General features: G+C 37.3%; 1 protein-coding gene across 1 annotated transcript in view; it reads right to left on the bottom strand.

The window, feature by feature from the left end:
• Positions 1-384: 384 nt before the first annotated feature.
• LOC111868180 (casein kinase I) overlaps positions 385-23586 on the bottom strand; it is an 80310-nt gene continuing 57108 nt past the window's right edge. The window contains exon 8 of the mRNA XM_023858611.2: positions 385-2749. Coding sequence (XP_023714379.1) covers positions 2739-2749 — 11 coding nt within the window. The 3' untranslated portion in view covers positions 385-2738. The remainder of the gene's footprint in view (positions 2750-23586) is intronic.

Here is a 23586-nt window from a genome sequence, read left to right on the forward strand (position 1 = left end):
AAGTTTCCTTATGTTCAATGAACATTAGCATATTTCTGCAATGTTATGCAACCACTATTTTGGAATTTCTCTCCTTGGTGCCACAAACTACTGATAGCATGATTCGAGTTACTGCAGCCTTCTGAACTTATTCTCACAAACTTCACAGTGTGACTGTATCATGGCATTATCCCAATTTCAAATGTTTGTATTTTTACCTAACACCTTACCATTTATAATAAATGTAATCAGTGGTAAGCTGCCATGTTTTTAATCTCCCTCCTTGTGAAATCAATTTCTGGTAACATATATTTCTATGAATTCTGACAGTCTGTTGATGAACTTATTCTGAGACTCATAAGAAACACTGAAAAGTGGGAAATATCATTTCCAGAGCACCACAAATAACAGTTTTATGTTACTTTTATTGTCAGTATCTGTTTTTTCCTACAATACTATTTTTGAAGTACACAACAGACATGACTTTCTGACAAATCACATTCTTGACAAGAAATTCTATGAAATAATTCAGCAATAACTAGGAAGGAACATTTTCTTTTATCAAGAAAACAGAAGTTCCACAGAAATAAAAATCATCTGCACACTACCCCCTTGCATTCACAGCAGTCCTGGCTGTCATGGCTGAAGGCGTAGACTTGTTTTTGATCCTCTTTATTATTTTATCTCACAGAATGAGGAGTCTATTCTCTATCAAAAGGTACTGGTCTTTCCACAGTTTGTGTATGACCATCAACAATTTATATTAATTCAAAAGGTTTTAACATTTGTGTTCATTACATCTCAGGGATCTATGCACATGGCAGTTCATTCCACATCTAATTGCTACACACAAAATATAAAGTATTAATATGTGTCTTAAACAGTACCCCAAAAGTGCTTTATTGGGATTCTTTATTTATAAGACCATACAGTGGTCATCATTCTGTATAACAATTAATAACCCATTTACTCTATGTATGAATACTTGGCAAATCACTAACACTGTCTTTAATTTGTTTCTGCACAAACTTATAAAAAATATGCATTCTTACTACTACATACCAACTGTCATCATTTCAATGAACACTACAGACGTATCCTCTTCCATTGGACAACACTTTAATATGCAATACAGACATACAGAGAATAAAGAATCATAAATATCAGAGGAAGCAATAGAACTTTTGAAATGACAAAACTCATTCAATCTTTCAGAGGCTCACATGTGAGAAGCAATATATCCTTTACAATATAACAAAGAATATTACAATAGGCCTATGATATTTATACATAGCCATGTATGTTTTAACTTATCAATTCTGAGTAAACCAAAACGAATCACACAGTTTGGCCTACCTAGTCACATATTTCTTACAACTGTAGCACACTAAATTCCAAACATATCAAGTAGTCAATTCTCATACTTTTGTATGTACACTGTAACTCGCTCATTAACATAAGATATTCACTAAATACCCCATATATGTACCTTCATAAGTCTAAATGGTGTAATAAAAATGAATTCCTACATTATAAAGCCTTTCTAGACACTGACACAAACCGTTAGTAGTTACTCTGTGATCATAAAATAAAAGGAAAAGCTCTGTGGACATCCTCTTTCACATCATTTGGTGAACAAAGAAGAAATAATGTCATATGCAAAGTTTTGACCTATGAGTGTGATGATAAACCAGTTAATGGCAATAACTATGGAACATACAATGGCAGACAGAAACATGCCAAGAGTTTGGGTTTCAAGAGTGCACTTCAAAGTTCATTCCAAAGATTTAAAATACTTACTTTGATAACAGACGTGTTCTATCTGATTTGGATGTATGTAAAAAAAGAAACACATCACATGTGGGTAACATCCATGATTTGGCATAAGAATAAAAATAAATCCATCCACATACTATATACAGTTTATGTTCAAATTATATAACAGAGCATTCAAATTACTAGGTATCCAGTTCTTATGGATGACAACCTACTAATGTTAACAAACGATAAGCTTGGCAGGTGATCTTTTCTTCACACTTATTCTTAATATACCAACTATAGTTTTAGAGTTGAACATGCAGCAACTTAATGACAGCTACAAACTGCAGCTAATATGAATTATGTCTAGGAAAACCTTTCTGTTATTCACATCAACACTGTTTTCTTAACATTCTATCTCTTCCTTCCACATTTTTCACAGTCTGTTAACAAACAATTCATTTCCTATTGGATCCATTTTCCATCCTTCCATTTCTCAACCACTATTTTCAAACTGTTTTAAATATAAAAGGGGAAAAACGTGGTGTTAAAAAGTTCCATCTGTTCATGATTTCCTTTAACATTGACTATGAAATGTTTAAATGTTGAGCTTCCACGCATGCATTCTTTTTTTTCTTTTTGCTTTGTTCTTGACCACAAGAATACAGCAATACCAGTATGCATCATGCACACACACAGTTACACACATACTCACTTGTACACAATTTTTATGAACAGTCTATCAACCAAACAAGAGATTAGTCACTTCTTCTCTTCTCCCTCTACCTCCAACACATCAAAACTTCTTGCTTTCAAATTATGCTTGCTACATTTTAATCTCTGAAACAATCTTTAAAATTCAATTCCATGGGAGGTTACTCTCTCACCCCGAAGATATATGAATTACCCACTTGTTGGTATGCAGGCACCAAATCTGCAGCCCATTTTCCTTCCATCTTTGTCATGTTTAATTCCCAGAACACTGAATTCTACTGTGTACATTAACATCCACCTGAAACAAGAGAGAAACTGAGTGAACAATGTCAAATGTCAAAGAAACATCAGTTAATACTGGAATATTGCAGATTATCACTGCAACAATATACAATTACGTTGACATGGCAAATTAATAAGAATGAGGCAGGTGGAAGGTAAAGCTAACTCTGGACCTAAAGATACGTTCACAAGCTCCACACTATTCTAGTCTCAATCACGTTCTCTAACCAGTTTTATATTAAACATCTGCAAAGTACAGAACAAGAGTTAGCAAGTAGCTTCTGCCAACTCCCTCAAATTTCTGTGAAATATGACTGATTAATCCAACAGTATATTTATTATGTAACACAAAGTCTGCAGAATTTCTGAATAATTTCATATAGGGTAAGTAAATATGTAAATTAACTTATTCAGTTACATAAACAAGACCTATACAAATTGTATTTCTGCATTAGCCTGACAGTGGGTGAGTTTCACACTAAACAGTTAATGCCTAAAATCTATAAAAGTAACTATTTTGATTTCACAAAATAACGGGGAACACACTATACAAAGTGTTCATGGAGTTCATTTCATACTCAGCACCATTTCTGTCTGTGTTAGAAACAGGCATAATTTCATTTTGTTACAACTCACAAGAGGTCCAAATGAAAACTACGACACATTAACACCTATGTCCCATATAGATTTTCCAAATTACCATATTTAACCAACCACAAGATGAGTGTTTCTTACTTGTAAGTCAAGGATAAGATGCCATCTTATAATCAGGAATGAAGGAAAATAAATTTGACTGAACAACTTTTGAAAATCTGACATCTGGAAACTCAAATCCACAGAGTATCATATTGATATAAAAGTATTTAAAAGTAATCACAGTTTGGTTACCATTAGCATTAACGTCATATCTGCAAACTATGTGGGGATCTAGTCCTATATTTTTGGAGCCACGGTTCTGTTTCTGAGGTACATTTGTAATTATACCTTCATCTAACATTATTCCTTCTGTCCAATGTTTTTGTTATACCCATAGAAAGAGTATTATTTAAAAAAAATCATAGAAATACTCTATGTGCATTTGGGTCCTGACACATGCCTTGGTTGTCAAGCAATTTCTGAATGACCAGCAATCCTATAGGGCGACTATAAAATGGTATAATACATGACATTATTATTATTATTATTATTAATACCAAATATGTAAATATAGCTGAAATTATTATATTTAATAATTATATTTTTAAGTGTTTACAACAACTGTGCCTATTAAAAGTTTTAATAAATGCAACATTATTACAGGGAAATGTATGAAAACATGTGAGAATCTGGATATGCAGACTCCTTCATTCTCACAAACTGAGGCTGTGCTACAGTTCATGCAGTTGTCAGTTCCTCAGGGCAGCAGTCCAGGTTATACCTCAAGTCAGATGGGATTTTTGGTGGACAACATGTCATCTAAGTGGGTTTTTCTGATTACTTCAGTTTCCATTACCAATTCTCATTCCACCAACTGCTGCTCATTCACTAATCATCCTATCATTCATGCCATTTTGTCTTGCGACCACCAGCATCATTAAATAAGAAACTCAAAAACTCGCAAACCATAAATACTGACAACTTTAAACTAATGTTTATCACGTACGCTGAACAGACTAAGCTTCATGATACCTGGGGCAAATATGTAGCAAAGAGACACTGAAATACATAACTAGGAGCAAGTTCTACTGGAAAAAGATTCCATGAACATAGATTGGGACAGTGTACCCAAGCAACTTACCTAGACAATTAATGAAACTATACATAAAACTTCCAACTGTGAAAAGGGGGCACATGGTACAGACAGAACACATATGACAAAATATCAATAGAACAACTTCCAGTGTTTAAGTGCCACGCCACGAAGATGCATGGGGGCACTGAGGTAACACTCCATACCATCTACACTTTAGTACTAGACAGAGATAACTAGATCAGCTTCACCATGCTCTGGGCACTTCATCCACGGTGAATAATGATCACTATCATTTTACCTTTTTGACAGGAGACTGGGAGATAGTCTGGATAGGTGGCAAAGAAAAACGTTCTTGTCCTTCCTCAAAACTGCACCTTGGAAATTCAGCCTTTAAATAAGCACTTTTATTGATTGTGCTATTCTGGTTCTCAAAATAAACATACTACTGCATATTTCATATAAGTTTCTTAAAAATTCAACATGTTTGACAACCATGGATTTGAGGAGAGTGTGGAGTCACTGATGCCACCATAAACATACTAAAAATTAAACAGCAGTCAATTTTCTACAAGCTTTTCATTTCTTACTTCTCTCTAGTGAAGAACACACTAACCAACGGTTGTGATTCTGGTACTCTTGAGTCCATCTAAGAATTCTAATCCATCCAAAATTCCAAAACAATTTACTAAAGTACATTTCTGTAAAAATGATAAAATATGGCCAATAATTTCATAAAATTAAAAGAATTATGTTCTTCTTCTTGTTATAAGCCAGATCTCTCTTCAGACTACACTGAATATGAATTACTGCTCCACTTCTGTATCTCACATGCCCTTACTGCAAGAAATACCCTTTACCTTTGGACCGACTAGCTATAAATTTGTTTGCCGATGCCTGTACACCACTGGCTGTTGAACTGTTACTTGTCATCTGATGCTTGCTGGCATATCTCAATAGTAGCATTTAACTGTTTTTGTGACACATACAGATAGAGTTTACAGTGTTGTGAAATGTGTTCAAAAATTATAGTGAACAGAAATCATCAAGAGTTCTTCATGGATAAAATGACACAAAAAGTTCTATAGAAGTATTCTGACGTTACAGTGCCATGTAAAGCAACGATTATCAACACTATAACAAAACTACATCCTATGGGATCAGTGCTGGACAGAAGGACATTTTGAAAAAGACATACTGACTGAAGAAAACCTTGATGACACTGATAGTCTATTGGAAGCAAGCCCCAAGAGACATTACATCTCTCAGCTAATCAGTATGGTATGGCAAAGTACAACTCCGTGTGTAGAAACTGGTCTTACAGAACTAGTAGTAGAATATCTTTTTGGCTGTTCATGTTGACAGCTTGCAATATGGCAAAGAGAGCCTTTTGTCTCCAGATTGTGTAACACAAATTTCATATCGTAGGTTGTTTCAGAAGCAGTATTAACTGGACTTCCTGGCCCAGAACCTGTATTTTATTCTGAAAAAAGCGTTGTTCACTGTTAAGTGGTTATGTAAGGTAAGGTAAAGCTAACCCTGTGTTTAATTAATTGAGTATGTATGGGGAGTAGAGATATGGCGCCACCATTCTTGGCCTCACCATCAGGTGGATATATTTGTTACGGAAACAGCCAATACAACAGTTACTGGCACACATATCTTCTTCAAGCTGTTCATGAAGTGCTATTTCATGACTGAAGTTGGTCTACGGCATGCAATTAATATGCAGAAGATAAGCAGGCCTGTGTTTCCCCATTAAACAATACATACTGAACCTTATATGATCTAATTTTGTCATCTTTGATCAACGGATTGAAGAAGAGAAACTGTAAAGGAATTTGATGCACAACAATGCAACAGAACATACTGCCAACAATTCTATGTATACAACAGATGGAATCTTTGGTGAATAAATGATGATACCTGCCTCCATTATCAAGTGATTTCAATCCTCGTGACTTTCAATTATGAGGAACATTCAAAGAAAGGTGTATGTGAATATGCATTCTTTGGAAGACTTTCAAGATATTGTTAAGCATGAAATATTCTAGTGCTCCCATACAGGAATTTCAATATGTGTCCAGAAACATCTTCTGTGAAATAAAGTAAAGTGGGCCATGAATTACTGGCTACCACAGAGAATCCATGTGATGTGTCATTTCAGTTGTGGGATAAAGTAAAAAATGAAATTTACTTATTAATTTGAACTTCATTAGCTGAATAACAAATTTAATATGATCAATTATCTGCAACCAATTCCAATTTTAAATCACTGAATTCCTGAAAATGCCTATAGTGGCTTCTTTCAGAATTTAATAATTAAAAATTGTACTCTTCTGTAAGGAGACACACGGTGGCTTAGTTGGTTGAGGCAGCCAACAAGCCAGAAGGTTGCGGGTTCAAATCCTCATGAGGTTATTGGCTTTTTTCAGTTGACCTAATCCTTCCGGCCACACTATGGCCCTGGGGTCAACTCAACCTCTAACAGAAATGAGTACCAGAAATTAATTAAATAATTTTCCTGGGGAGTAAAGTGTGGCCGGTGCGTAAGGCTAATGACCTTACCGCCATCTTTGAGCTGACTGTCTAGTTAATGTGGGACCCTCAACCCCTCATAACCCTATGGGCCTTCACGGCCTGTTACAGGGATAACTTTACTTTTACTCTTCTGTAATAAATTAGTCATCAAAATGAAATTATTCAGAAACTCTGTCCTGTGTTGAATATATCGCTATGTGTATCTGTAGTAATAGTACTAGTATGAGAAATCTTAAAGCACACATGTCTACTATTTAGTCTAATTAATTTATTCAGAAAGTACCTTCATGTTATTTCTTAATATCCTAAACGCACTTGGTATATGTCTTCCTAGCAGTCAACAAGCCAACTATAGATAAAAGAAATGCACATCAGCAAAACATACAAACATTAGAAGGATAACATTATCACCAATGTTGAACTGATCAAATGCATGATGTTATGACAAGGTGACAAGATTTCAGACTAAGGAAAGAGAGGAAATGGCAGTTAGTTTCTCAGATAATTCAACAATGGCAACAACCTAGATGAGGTTAGAATTCAATGAGAGATAAGGCGGCTACGAGTGACAAGTCAAGAAAAAGAAAACAATATGGCTTATCCCACATTATTAACTGGGCAAATGTCTATGTACACAGATGGCGGCCACAATGATGTTGGTTCTATTAGCATCCTAGTTTGGATTCAAACTGGGTATCTTCCAAACACAAGCATTGGTATCCATTAAATCACAATCCTCCGCAGAGTACAGAAAGTCCAAGTAGTCTCAGATGTCCTCAAAACGTGTTATATTAATTCTATGAATTACACAATGTAATCCAAAATAAAATGTGATGAGTCACATGACAGTATGAGAATAATTTAAATGTCACATTTTATTTTACACTAGTAGAAATGTGGCCAAATGGTTCATGGCAGCAAGATCAAAGTCATGGAATCATTTAAAGGTGCTACTGAAAATTCAATATGAGAATTTCATGGTATTTGTATTTTTTTTAGCATTATGCAAATGAAATCTCAAGTTTAAGCAAGTGTTTGAAAATTTACTTTCAAAACAATCTAGATAGTTCTATTTCCATTTGGCTTATACTTTAAATTGGTACATGTAGTTATTTGCCATATATAATCTATCAATCTGAAACCCTGATAAAGATAATTTTATAAGCCTCGTCTTGTTGCCTGTTCACAAAACCTGACTAATGATGACCTGTGGTATCCATCTGGTAGCCTTCATAGTCCATGTTGTTCATTTCTTGTTTTCCATCAGCAAAAACTAAAGTAACTGCTATCTTGCATTACAGCAACACAATGCTTCTCTGTACAAGGTCTGACAATAACAGTCCTAATGTCTATGCACAACATGAAACACAAGCAAGTTTCAGCATGTTCGATCATGTAACCAATATTTCAGCAGTTTTTTGCTGAAGTCATTAGGATTCTGTTTGTTTTGCAGTTGCGCTAAGTGTTGTACTGGAGCAGTGTTTCAAAATATGGGAAACAAATTATTAGAGCAAAGAATTACAACTCTACATTTAGTGAAGTAGGAAAAAAATGACATTTATAAAATATTACAGGAAATGCATTAAAAAATAATGAACAGATCATATGTTTTTGAGTGGGTTAAGCAATTTCAAGACAAAGGCAATAAATGATCCAGATATCAAACAATTTCAAGAATGAAACCAAATGTGGAGAGATGACTTAAGAAAGTGAGAAATATTCAAACTGACTGTTCAGAAGAGAGCAGAACTGAACATGAACAGAGAAACTGTAAGACTTACTTTGAAGAAAGTTTATGTCAAAATGGTGGTGAAAGAATCTGTACCCCCTAAAAAAGGAAGAAAGAAAGAAGAGAAAAAAGAGATCTGCTGAAACTATCCACTAGGAAAAACAGTGACTAATGGTAAGAATTTTTTTTTTTTTCAAAAATCAATTATGCATTCTACCTTCAAGATTTGGCATGGACCTTCTATGTTCTTCTTTGGGGAAACTCGTGGGCTCAATTCCTAATGTCACTGGATTTTTCTATTGACCTAATTCTTCTAGTCGCACTATGGCCCTGGGTTGAATCAGCCTCTAACAGGAATGAGTACCAGGATCTTCTTGGGGTAGAGGGTGGCTGGCACATAAGGCTGCCAACCTCACTGCCAACTGTGACCCGACTGTCTAGAAAATGTTGGAGTCTCAACTTCTCACAACCCCATGGCCCTCCACAGCCTGTTACAGGGACAGCTTCCTTTTATTAGAGTCAGTTCAGTTGCTGAATTGTCAGACTTGATAAATCTTCAAAGTTAATAGTATAAGGAAGCATAATTAAAAAAAAAAAAATGTTTTCAAAGAAACCCAGTGTCTCCAGCTGAAGGGAACTATCAGCTCACTTACACACCTTTAATGCCACATTGTCATCTATTTCTTTCAAGAGAGCCCCTGCTATCTTATAGGCAACTGTTTTAGAGCAAAATTTTCCATGCTCAGAATTCATATACCCTTCATGAAGCATTATTCAGAGTTGACATCCTTCTACAAATGCCTAAAAGAAATAATTATGTAGGTTTTCAGTTCACAAAGTTGCATTCATATTTTCTGGTGAGAAAGTATGTGACCTGTTCTTTCTGAGCTACAAACACAGCGACTTATAAATGAGGCATATGAAAAATTCATATGTTCTACACAATTACCGAATTTAAATTTATTTAAAATATTTTATCTCCAAAATTAATTAATATTAATTTACTACATCTACATCACGAGCCTCCTATACAATTTTATATACAAAAAATATAGAATATTCCAATTTGTCCGTGGGAACGCAAAGAAATTACAAAACCAATGACTGATTCGATAATATAAAACATCAATCGAAGAAATTTATTCTTGTTTTATACTATAACTTCTGTTTTATATAATCTGATTTATTGTATTTTTATGTCAAGTGTTTTATATGATTAATAGTATTGTATCCAATTTTAGTGGTACTGCAGTTCAGTGGTTTATACTACTCTGTCCAAAAAGTATTCAACCTTGGGCCGGGAAAAAAAAGTTCTGTATCTGGGTGGTTACAATACCTAATCCCCTTAAAAGTAGACCCCTTGTGACTCCACACACTTAGCCCAGCGGTCCTTCCATCGCTGGAAGCAATTCTGGAAGGCTTCTTTTGGAATGGCATGCAGCTGCACCATCGCGTTCTGTATGATGTCCTTGCGGCTGTCAAAACAGCAGCCTTTTAGCGGTGTCTTCAATCTCGGGAACAGCCAGAAATCACAAGGAGCTATATCAGGAGAGTAGGGAGCCTGGCGAACCTGCGGAATGCCGTGCTTGGCCAGGAAACCCTGGATCAGGTGCGATGAATGAGTTGGAGCATTGTCATGACGCAGCTGCCAGTTGCGTGCGTCCCACAGCTCCGGTCTCTTGCGTCGAACTGCATCACAAAGATGGCGGAGGACTTCTTGGTAGTACTCCTTACTGACAGTCTGGCCTAGTGGTGCGTACTCACGATGCACAAGACCCCGGTAATCGAAAAAAACAGTCAGTATCACCTTCACATTGCTCCGAATCTGTCATGCTCTTTTGGGCTTTGGGGATGTTGGATGCTTCCATTGTGACACCTGGACCTTGGTTTCCGGGTCATATTCGTACACCCACGACTCGTCACCAGTGATCACAGTCTTCAGGAACTCAGGATCACTGTTGGTGCACTCCAGCATGTCCTGTGCAACCTCGAGGTGGAGTTGTTGCTGCTCCGGCGAATGCAGCTTCGGCATAAATTTTTCCGCCACTCTTCGCATGCCCACATCCTCAATTAAAATTGTGTTTGCGGAATCTCTGCTGATCCCAACATCATTAGCAATTTCACAGATGGCCAAACAACTGTCCTCCATGATCAGTGTCTGCACTTTTTCAATGACATCAGAATTTCGGCTTGTTGACGGTCTCCTGGAACGCTGCTCACTGTCCGCCGACATACGGCCATGTTTAAAGTGGTTGAACCACTCTTTAATTTGAGTGACACCCATTGCATCATCGCCAAAAGCCTGCTGAATTTTGCGAATTGTTTCCACCTGGGTACCCCCAAGTTTCTGACAAAACTTAATGCAGTATCACTGCTCCAAGCATTCTGTCATCTTGAGCGAAACGAGAATGCGACAAACACGTGTTACACCACTTTGCTACCTGGCAGCCACAGACGCATCCGGCAGTGTTGCGAGTCAGCAAAAAATCACGCATGCACATGAAAGTCCCTTCTACCACTACCCTCAGTTTCCCCACCCCTTTGGCCATTACTTACAGCGGAAAAAAATAAAGTCAGATACTTTTGGACATACGGTATATGTTAACCGTGTAGCTGCCTGATGATGGCTACTGATAGCCGAAACATGTAGCAGAGCCGAAACTGGCACTTATCTTGATATTTGTTGTGTTGTGACAGTTGTAATAAAGAGGTTGTATATCACTAGAGAATTAAAATTCAGGCATTCAAACTATCTTTTAAATAAAATTCTTGCAGTTTTTATGGTGTATGAGGCATGATTAAAAAGTATGGAAAGCAAATCTGTGAAAACTAAGCTACTGTATCTGCAAGGAGGCTCCTTTAGCACATACACACTTGTTCCATTGTTACTGCCAGAGCAGGTGGCAACTCTCAAACTGAATTTTAGGAACCTCAATTGCTTCTACACCATTAAATCTATGGCCCTATCAAGTTTCTTAGTTTAGGGAATATAAAAAAAGACACAAGTACCACGTCTGGCAGGTAGATAAACTGTCACTCGTGAAAAAATGCTACAATTAGGCTCACAACCTTAACCAAAAGTCTCATAAAAAAACATCACTCTGGTTCTGTTGCGCACTTGGACTGCATCTTTTTTAATTATGGCAAGAATTTCAATTGTAACAATTTAGCTCTGGAATTGTAATCATACACCCATGTTTCATCGCCTGTTAGAAACTGATTTTTACAAATTTTCATGGGATGCTTCATATTCAAACACATCAGACACCACAGACAAGCAATTTTCTTATTGCTCCTCTGTCAGCAGTCAGAGAAGAAACTTTGTTGAGGCACGCCTCATTCCAAAAATTTCAGCTAAAGCAACATGAAATATGCCACTTCAAGAAGAATCAATCTTCTGTCATTTTTGACTAAATCAATCATTTCTGCCACCAATTCACCCTATCTACTAGCTGAAGTATCCAAGATAGTGGCCACTTTCAAGGGACATTTGTCCTTCCTTAACATAATGGAACAAATAAAATACTTCTGCACAGCTCGCTGTTGGCTCTCCAAGTGCTATTTACATCAAATGGTGCCAGCTGTGATCTCTCCAGTCTTTCCACTAAATTTAATGCACATGCATTGTTCTAAACTCTGAGACACCATTTAAAGAGATGTGTGTGTCATACTGATTTCAAATGATGTCCACAGACAAATGAAGCAACAGAATGAGCTGCAAAAATGTCATAACATATCTGCAAGTCACACCCCCACACAGCTAAATTTATCTAAATCAAAAATTTCCTCTGAATAATCTGTAATGACCTTGAGATTGATTATATCTCTAAAATGTTAACACATTCTGCACCATGCATTTGTCATAGTAAAGTGCAATATGTCATCCAATTTTGCCATTAGCTGCCCCAAATAAGAACAGTGGAGGTACAGAGGCTATGGAGTATTTCTGTTATGTCACTGCATATGTGCACACATACACCCACAAACAGAGGTAATTTGAGAACCTGTGCCAAATGATTTGGCCGTGTGGGCAGATCAGAACAGTTCACGTTCATTTGGACTTACAGCATCGTCAACCAATGATGTACACATCTTTTTCCAATATCATTGAACAAACTACTGAACAGCTACAGGGAAGTAAACTTATGCATACCGTGCCAGCCCATTCATAAATCCTGAGCCCTGTTTCACTACTGCTACTGCATTTATCCTGTGTGATAAGCAGTCATAACTCATATGTGTTATTTCCTGCATCAAAATTCTACTTGCGAATTACAGATTGGAACAATAAGTAGTCTGTATGATACCCATGTGAAAAGTGCTTTTGAAAGAAAAGTACAAGTAAAGAGAAGATTCCAGCACAAATTCCAGGAGGTTATATTTCCAAAGGGGGGGGGGAGGAATCAAATTAAACAAACAGGCTTCTTACTGTACAAAAGATAACCAGACCGAAATGCAAGGTGTTCAGTGAAGAAGTTTCCTAAAAATTCTTCAGACATCTTGCAGAGAAGACCACAGTTTAAAACTCCACGTTTCAAGTCTGCTCTATTTCCAAAAAATTAAATTCAATACATGACTGTGAATATTTTGTGGTTGCACAAAGAACGTGTGTGTAAGAAGAGGGACCATTTCTGGTATTTGCTGTGATCTTTGTAGGTTTTGTTTGTGATCTGTTAGCCTATATGCAAGGCTGCAGGCAGCTGGAAGAACCGTTTGTCGCTTGCTTCATGCTGGTTTCTTGCTTGACTTAATCTTCAACCCTCTTAAACGGTTGACTTTCACAGGACTACACAGCCATATATCATATAGAATACTGCCCTTCGAATGTTTATCACATTTGCAATCATAATCATTCTTTACATCGATGTAAATGTGTATGCCATGATTTTGTGTGTAAGTTTGTCATGAGCTGATTTCCTACACATTTATGAAAGAAGCCTCCATTCAGTGCAGTCAATACTATTCTTGTAAAAGGAAACTATAATTACATCCACCAGAGAAATGGTCATCACATATGTGGTGCAGTCATTAATTTCGTGGACTGTGGTTTTATCGCATCATATTACAAGGTATTCACATACAGCTACACAGATCCACATCGACCCTCAAAATAGTTGCCGTTGGCCACTATGCAAGTCTGCCAACGTTGATATAGCTGCCGAAAACATTACTGAAACATATTGGCGAGAAATTCCCGTACAGCATCTCTTGTGGCATTGACCACCTCCTCAGATGACTGAAATCTACGACCACGTAGTTTTGCTTTCAAGCGGTGAAGGAGAAAGAAATTGCATGGAGCGAGATCAGGTGAGTATGGAGGGTATGGCAAAACGGTAAGCTGTTGCCTTGGCAGTTCCTCTTGGACAAGAACAGAGCGATGTGCAGGGGCGTTGGTTGTCATTTAGCAACAGCCAATTCTTCCTACGCCAAATGTTTCGCCAGGAAATTTGCCTAGTTTATGGCAGAACTTGATGTTTATCCGTTCTTCAATCACATTTTGAATTTCCCCCACTCACATGTAACTGCAGTTCACAACAGAGGCCGTACTTCTGCTTACACTGTTTGCACATAACTGTCTCTTGCTGTGACAAGAGATGAACTAACAGGGCATCATATCATGCCGCAAACTATCCGCTGTAGTGCACTGCAATGAGGCTTTGTGGCCAGTCCACGAAATTATTGACTGTGGCAGTATATACACAATCTCAAAAGTGTTCAATATACATACAAGGCATTTCTATGTTAAATCTTTCAAAACATGAAACACATTATAGAGTTAATTAGAAGGACCTGCCTTCAATATATTGTACTTTAGGGTTTGGAGGAATTAAACTTCAGACAATCTAATTAGGACAGAACATATCTAGTAAGAGAACAGGAGTGTGGAGAATATGAAGAAAAGCGCACTATCCACAGGTTAATAAAGAGGAAATAAACTAACATGGAACCACGGAACATGTCATACAGTTCCACCACAATAATTACTTAAACCACTCCTCTTCACTCTTTCAATATTCAAATAATGATATGCACTGTATAAGTAACAAAGACTGTATTATATTATGAGGGTAAGTTAATAAGTAAGTTACAAATGGATATAGAACTTAAACAAATAAGAGTACTGATTTGAAAAAAGCTTTTATTTCTCAACATAATCTCCCTGTACATTGAGGCACTTGTCCCATCATTTCACAAGCCCCTGAAAACCAGCAGCATAAAATTCTTTGGGCTGCTGTCAGAACCAGGCGGTGACTTCCCTGTCTACAGCTTCATCGTCGGGAAAATGTTCAGGCAAAAGATGATGTTTAAGGGGGCCGAACAAATGGAAGTCGCTGGGAGCAAGACTCATCACCTGTGACAATTCAGGCTGGCATATCATGTCCTTCATTGTGGTAGCGATTGAGATGCTATAATGCCAGACCCATTCTTTGCATTTTGTGTTGTGGGGTCAGCATGCGTGGCACCCATCATGCACAGACTTTGTGTAAACCTAACATGTTATGCGACTTCCATTTGTTTGGCCCTCTTAGACATCATCTTTCAGCTGAACATTTTCCCAACGATGAAGCTGTTGAAAGGGAAGTCACCGCCTGGTTCCAACAGCAGCCCAAATAATTTTATGCTGCTGGTTTTCAGGGGCTTGTGAAATGATGGGACAAGTGCCTCAATGTACAGGGAGATTATGTTGAGAAATAAAAGCATTTTTCAAATTAGTACTTTTTATTTGTTTTTTCAATTGACTTAATCCTTCCGGCCGCACCAGGCCCTGGGGTTTACTCAGCCTCTGACAGAAATGAGTACCAGAAATTAATTTAATAATTTTCCTGGGAAGTAAAGCGTGTCCGGCCCGTAAGGCTGACAACCTTACCGCCATCTTTGAGCCAATTGTCTAGATAGTGTGGGACCCTCAACATCTCACAACCCTATGGGCCTTCACGGCCTGTTACAGGGATAGATTTACTTTACATTTTACTTATTGACTTACTTTCGTAAATTATTCAATGTTAAATATATAAAATAATTCCAGTTGCATTCAATAATTCAGTATTCTAGTTACTGTCAGTATTACCTGAAGATGGCTTTATATGGCTCAAACATGTAGCATTATAATAATGCATATATATTTTAATGGTTTTAAAAACATCTTATGCACATAATGACCACTGTGTGGACTAAAAGTGTGAATCAATGTTATTAATTGATGCATTATAGAGAAAACATTTAACAGACTATAAGCGGAACCTCAATGCAACAGGGTGCTTAAATATTGTATAATACTACCGTCAGTAAGTATTATATTTACATGGTATTTCTCTCTTGTTTTCTCAACACAATACTGGATGCACAAAATTCTAAATCAAAACATTCCCTGATATACAGCATTCAAAGACATCCAATACAACTCAGGACAGAAATTCAAGATCATATTACGTGGAGCAGCTATAAAATAACTGGACTGATTTTTTTGCCAACTCCCTTTGGCCATGGCAACAGCGAGCTGGGTGGCATATTAGCCTGTCTTCTCCTCTCAATCAACCCTATGACTTCCAAGGCCATACAGCCAACAGTGTGGTAGCAGCCTTTATTTGAAGCGGACCGTGAATCTCCGTTGGAATTATGTTAATGTGCCACTGTGAAATTCCTCCCAAGCTTGGAAAACCCTCTATAGAAACACACAGTTTGTTGATGGAAGTTTATTGTGATGAAGGTCCATCCGGTACTCAAGTTTTCAAGCGGTTCAAAAGATTTAAAGAGGGAAGGGGTCAGCCTTGCACTTCAAAAACAGATGCTAACATTTAAACAGTCAGTGAAATTGTTTGAAAAATTTGTTGCTTGAGCATTTGGGCAGTTGCTGAATTAGGTAACATTGATAAATAAAGTGTTCGGCAGATTTTACATGAACATTTTAACATGAAAAGAGTGTGCTTGAAAATGGTGCCGACAATCCTCACTTCTGGGTAAAAGGAAACTCGAATGAACATTTGTGCTGACATCCTTAAACAATGAAAATGATCAAAACTTCTTAGCAAATATAATAACTTGTGATGAATCATGGTTTTTTTTAGTACGTCCCAGACACTAAGCACCAATCCATGCATTGGTAGAGTCCCAAGTCACCAAAGAAAAAAAAAGCACTAAAGAGCAAGTAAATTTCAAAGCAATCTTGTTCATTCTTTTCGATATCTGAGGAATTATTCACACTGATTGGGTGCCAGAAGATCAGACCATTAACCAGGTCTACTATAAGGAGGTTCTGACAATCCTTCATGAACGGGTGAGAAGAAAAAGACCTGAAATGCAGAAGAAGGGCTCATGGATTCTTCATGTCAATGTGCAGGCACAAAACACACTGTCTGTCAAGAATTTTATGGCAAGGCACAAGATCCCTTTGTTGGAACATCACCTAGCTCCATGATATTTTTTTATTTCCAAAGATCAAGTCTGCCTTAGACAGAAACTGCTTCAAGTCCATAGATGCAGTGAAGGCAAAAGTGACGGAGGTAATGAAGAAGCTATCAGAAAAGGACCTGCAGCATTGCTTCCAATAGTGGAAATTCGCATGGATCTGTGTAGAGGTCGGGGTGGGGGACACTTTGAAGGTGATAACATTTCCATTGTGTGATTAGTTGAATAACAGATTTTAGAGCATCAGTCTGGTTATTTTATAGCTGCTCCACACATGCTAGTGTTGTCACATGGCAGCCATGTTGATACTGTTGATGACAGGGAATTAAAGAGTATTATATGCTCCAACGACACAATTCAGCTGACAATCAGCATATCATCCAGAAAGGTACAGACGGACCAACATATGTAATTCAATAAGATGCATACAACTAAGAGAGGCCCAATTTGTAACTAGAGTATTCCTTGTATCTTTGCAGCTTACCAATCTGACCTCTGAGGGGAGCAATACACTATACAAGCCTGCAAATAACATGATAGGTCACTTGTATATGCACTGACAAAGTACTGAACTGAACTCTGAAGCAATTCATGTCAATCTCTACATGGAAGTGCTCCTGAAACTCACATCTAGTGGTATGGAATTTTATTCATGAAATATGTCTATCTGAATATTACTTAGAATGTGTGTAGTGTATCCTGAATCTCATTAAATTATTTTTCATGTGGCATACATGTTCTCTGTACCTGGTGTGTAGAGAATGTCCTGTTTATCTAATGTATGCTTTTATTTCCATACACCCTTATTAGTTCATAGTACACCCGCATTACCATATTCATTAGTTATGGGTGTTTCTTTCAGTATATATTCTAGTGTTCATTGTTTTAGAAGCTATCTTTATTTTTGTGCATGATTGTAAAAAATCATATATCAGAGAAGTAGGGCATTATCTACACATTATCTATAAAGAATACACATGCCACATCAAGAATAATAAAGGAGATTCAATATTCACCATTATGGAAAAATGTAAGATATCAGAAAAAGGTTGATTATGCCAAAAAGGGTCAAACCATGAATATAAAACAAAATGTTTATATGTATCTGTATAAACAAACATAATTTCTTCAGAGACAAACAAAAATCAAAAGATAATTGTAGTAAAAACAGATTTTATGACACAACAATCACACACACATGCAATACACATTCACTAGGAACAACAAAAAGATATCTACAAACAGACCCACAAGGACACCACCAGTCAGTCCATACCTAAAGATTATTCAGAAAATAAAAGGAGATAATACTGATTATCATGGGGAAATTAATTCTAATTTACTTAAAAATGGTTTCAGGAACAGTTCTTACCATACCTCACCCCAGAGTTTGTCACTGTTACAGATAACTGATTGTACTAGAGAAGCCTCAAACTACTACAAGCAGCAAAAGAGATGACAGCTCAGCAATCCAGCAAATACAGTTTGTGCCGTGTAACTTTAGCCACACGGAAAGGTAAACGCTGTTGTGGAGCATGTGAAGCTGTACACTTGCTGTGGTGATGTTCAGAGCTACTCCCCGAGGGGAAAACATTGCCTACAGAGACCAGGAGTAGATACCACAGAACTGATACACCTGACCACACTCCAAGACGCTACATTCCAAACTGGTAGTACCCACGCTGACCTAAGCTGATAAGACTACTCCCCCAGCCCCACGAGAGATTGTATGACCCCTCTACCATGGCTAGAATTCTGAGGAATTAACAGTATGTTCCACACACTGCCATACAAACACATGCGGAACTGTTGCAACTGGTGAGAATATATAAGTCAGATGGTAGGGAAAATGAACTGGATGAATTTAAAGAAGTCATGGTCACAGAACAGTGTGTTTTCCCCCGTATAACTTCAAATATATCCTACTGCACTCATGTGGGCAGTGCAGAAAGAAATAATACTTTTAAAATGGATGATGTTATTATGCCACTGATTTGTCAGTTTCGAAAAGCTGTGTCCAATGAGCAGAGAAACTGAAGGAAGAGGATTTTGCAAACAACAGAGTACAAGACAAGGTCTACAACCGATCAATGTTAACCTGATGGACTGAGGTTCAGATGATCCAGACAGTGATGCCCTCTATTAATTACAAGGTAACAAATATCATTAACCTTACTATAACAATATTCCTGTAATTAAATTCTTAATAACACATATGCTGCATAAAATCTTAATATAAAATGCATGGAAACATTTTTACTTCATAGTTTTGTCTTACTCAGGTGACAACCAGCCATATTATGTGCAGGCTGCTACAGCAGAACAAATTTGCACTGCATTTGTAGAATAACAAAGTTCACTACTTCAATGTTAACATTAATAATACTAATACCTTTGGGCATAGTATTTCACTTCAACATATAAAACAGTCAAAGGTTTTCTACATCAATCATTATGGATATTGTAAATGTGTTACCACGTAAGTTTCTGGTCTTGGGAGTTTCCTGGCACAGCCATATAACTTCTCAATACTCCCAGCTCTGTACTAACTAAAACGACCAACTCCATGGAACAGAGTTCTTCCTCAGAAGCTGCAAGCTGCTCAACTGCTACTCCCCACCTCTTATGGAATCAAAACGTTCATTATAGTGGTCACAAGAGTCAGCTACTGGTCCCTTTTCTAAAGCATGAATGCAATTTATGCTATCCAACCCCATTTCTTTAAGACCAGTGTTAATATTATCATAGCATCTATGCCATGATCTTCCACAAGGTCTCCCCCCTTCTGGTTTCGTGACAACAATTTTACATGCATTTTTTTATTTGTCCCACACATTCTACATGTCACATCCATCTTATGTGATTTGATCCTAATATTCATTTGTGCAGAAAACATGAAGTTATTGGAGTTAAATACAGTATTATAAAAATGATGGCCATCTCTCCCCCCATCCTGCTGCATGGTGTTCTAATTGGTTTTTACCAAAGTTTCATGAGAAAAGGAGCAGATTATAGTATATCACAGCAAATAAGTTAAAAACATCAATAAAGGTAAAGCAAGAATCCAACAAAAATGGGCAAATGCCCCACTGAGAATCAGGAAGACGAGTTTTACTTATGCATGACACCTATCTGCTGTTCAGGAATATGTACTGCACTGTAAATAGAACAGACATCAACTAGACCAATGGTGCACAGCAGTTGCATGGGCCATTTTCACCAAGCCTAAAATATGATGTACCACTGAATCAACTGTAGGAACTGGGACAGTGCAGTCGGTATAGCAACTGGCTACAGGCTGGATGACCAGGGCCAAGAATTTTCTCTTCTCCATATCATCCAGACCAGCTCTGGGGCCCACCCAGCCTCCTATACAAGAGTACTGGGGGCTCTTTCTCCAGGGGTAAAGTGGCTGAGGCGTTAAGCTGACCACTCACCTCCAACTAGTGCCGAGGTCAAGAAAATGTGGGTCTACACATCCAATCCACCATACACCTTCATGATGTAGTGCTTAATTAAGCACAGGGTCAATTTTACCCCACCTTTTACTGAGTATATAAATAATCAGGTATTACTTTCCTGTCTTAAATTCACTCAAGCGAGAATCAAACACTCATTATAAAATATTTATGTTGATAATTTATTTTGAAAAATTAATATTATTTTCCATATTTCAGAAATTTGAAATAATTCATTTCCCCTATCCTGTACAAAATAATTTTAACATCATTTTAACAGATTAAATGTTCTTTCTTATGGTGGTACATAACTTGCTGCTGCATTATAATTTAACATTCAGTGCTTCAGATGAGTAGTTACACCAACTAAAAAGGCAAGATCGAAAAGCCACTCCTTAAGGCCGCGCCATAGCTCAAGCGGTTAGTCGCTGGCTTCCCACCGCGGCGGCCCAGGTTCGATCCCGGGTCTGGTCAAGTGGGATTTGTGGTGGACAAAGTTGCGCTGGGGCGGGGTTTCTTCGAGTACTTCAGTTTCCTCTGCCAATCTTCATTTCACCAAATTCTCCATCATCATAATCACCCGGGGCATGCTACAATAGGCCAATCAGTGGCCACCGTGCCGAGTGGACCCAGCTGGACTCCACCCCCCACTAAGCGAATTAAAAAAAATTTAAGCCACTCCTGATCTTGTCACAGGAATCACAGCTTCGGTAATTCAATTTCCTATTCCAAATAATCAAAAACACGCACTTCAAAATACCAAAAATGTTGCAATAATTTTCCTCTGGAAAGCAATAGCAAATCACAGTTATTTATCAATTCTCTACAATTTTTCTTTCATATTACTCTTTGAATTCTTGATAATGCAAACCACATTCTCTAATTTTAACCACACACTTTACTGCTGCATTTGTAAAACAACTAATATTTGTAGAGTTTCCATATGTTGGGAAGGATTTAAACATTTCTCCATCAATGTGGATATGCCTAAGACCTTCATCAATCATAGCTGGGGCATCAGAGCACAAATTGTCAATTTTGTCCAGTCTAAATTGTAACTTTCTATACAAAATTTTAACTTTTAAGACCTTTGCCATAAAGCAGCTTGAGACCTATGAGTTCTTTGGTACCATTATCAATTTTGTCAATTACTCTGATGGAAACAAATATCTGAGCTTATCACAAATATCTGCTGACTCATCAAAGGGAAAAGAAAAATATGATCATGTTGATGCACAAATTTTATGTTGATATGTAACATGGACGAGTTCTTAAATGTGATCTGTTACAATGGGCTACTGAACTTTTTTTAACAGTGTTGTTGTCAAGGAATTTTGCCACTATTTCTAAACTCAGCTTGATTCATTCGTCACCATCAGAAGATTCCTTTTTTTTTTTGTGTGTGTGTGATTCACAGTGAAATACAATACAATACTGCACCCACTGCTAGCAACCTGTCAGAATTCCACACAAACAATGTTTGTCTCCAGTGCTTATGCTTTTTCATTTTTATATGTTTTCTAAAACTCACCATTAGTTTGTTTCCCTTTTATTTCTTTTTATGCTCTTCCACATAATGATATTATAACATTATATCATAACATAGTCTCAAAAACCACATATTTCAGTTTTCCATTAGTCTCTCTAATAAATGGAAATTAATCTTTGTTAAGATCACATTTGTTGATATGCTCAACAACTTTTTTTTATATTATCTTTCATTTTGTGGGTATGAACAATTAATATCTTGATGAAACACAGTTGAGGTCAGAGAACATCTCTGTTTCAACAAGAGAAACTTTATATGTAATATACACAATGTATTTAAGTCAGTAAACAAACATTTACTGAACAATACATAAACAATGTATTGTATGACTGGGCACCTACAACTTTCAGTACTGTCATTCTTCTCTCAAGTGAATATTTTGTGAGATACACCAAAAACTACATTTAAGAATTCAGGCAATGTGTGCATTAAAAATATATATTTACATGTGATGACAAATTTATAATAGAAGTACAAGTACTTACAAGGGGCCTTTCCCCCTTCATCAACTTTGAAATTAAACTGTCAGTGCGTAAGCACCATGCCACAAAGACGAATGAGGTACAGAGCTTCACTTATATACACATATTCTTAATCTTGGGACGAAAATGGAGGTCAGTTTCATCCTCTGGCTACTTTACCCCTGGTTCTAAGAGTCAAGTTTTCTCTATTTAAGACAGTTCTTGTATCTTGGAAACATTCTTTCACTGTCTCCACAGCTTTGCATCAATCACCAACATTTGCATAACTTTTAAAAAACTGAATACTGAAAATGCTGTAAGAAATTCTTTTTCAAACTGCATATGAAGGAAGCAGTTACTTCTCTTCACCTCCCTCCACTCCAGAGTTGCTCCCACTTACTCCATATCGAGAGCCAGTGATACCCGCAATTATTTCAGAACCATCTGTGGATAGTAACAATTATTAACATCGATGCATTCAGTGAACATGTGGAAATCACTTGGGCAATCCATTTGCCCATGTAGGTATCCCTTCAGTGCCATCCTGGACTTCCTTCTTCTCACAAAGATCTCTCAAACAAGTCCCGTCTAATGAAACAGTCCTGAATAACTTTACAAGCGGTGACATTCCAAACAACTCCAACACTTCCCATTGCACTGACAATATCCCATGTCTTAATTTCAGTCATGGGGACATTCCTATAAATTTCCCACAAATAACAATGCATCAAGCACTTCCATTTCACACAATGGATGGTAAGCTGTTCCAGAAGCTGCAAGTAACTTCCAGCATTCAGAGCTAAACATTAAAGCCTGAATGCACATCAGTTTAGGCCTCATGATACTGTGCTTCAGTTCGACCAAACAGCAACAGAAGGCTCTTGTTCTTGTTCCTGCTTGCCACACTTCTTTCCACGTACAGCAGCCATCAGCTAAATACCTCCACAATAACCCACTGTATTTCGGCTGGTTACATGCCT

The sequence above is a fragment of the Cryptotermes secundus genome, unplaced genomic scaffold (genome assembly GCF_002891405.2).
Source record: "Cryptotermes secundus unplaced genomic scaffold, Csec_1.0 scaffold52, whole genome shotgun sequence".
Classification (NCBI taxonomy): domain Eukaryota; kingdom Metazoa; phylum Arthropoda; class Insecta; order Blattodea; family Kalotermitidae; genus Cryptotermes; species Cryptotermes secundus.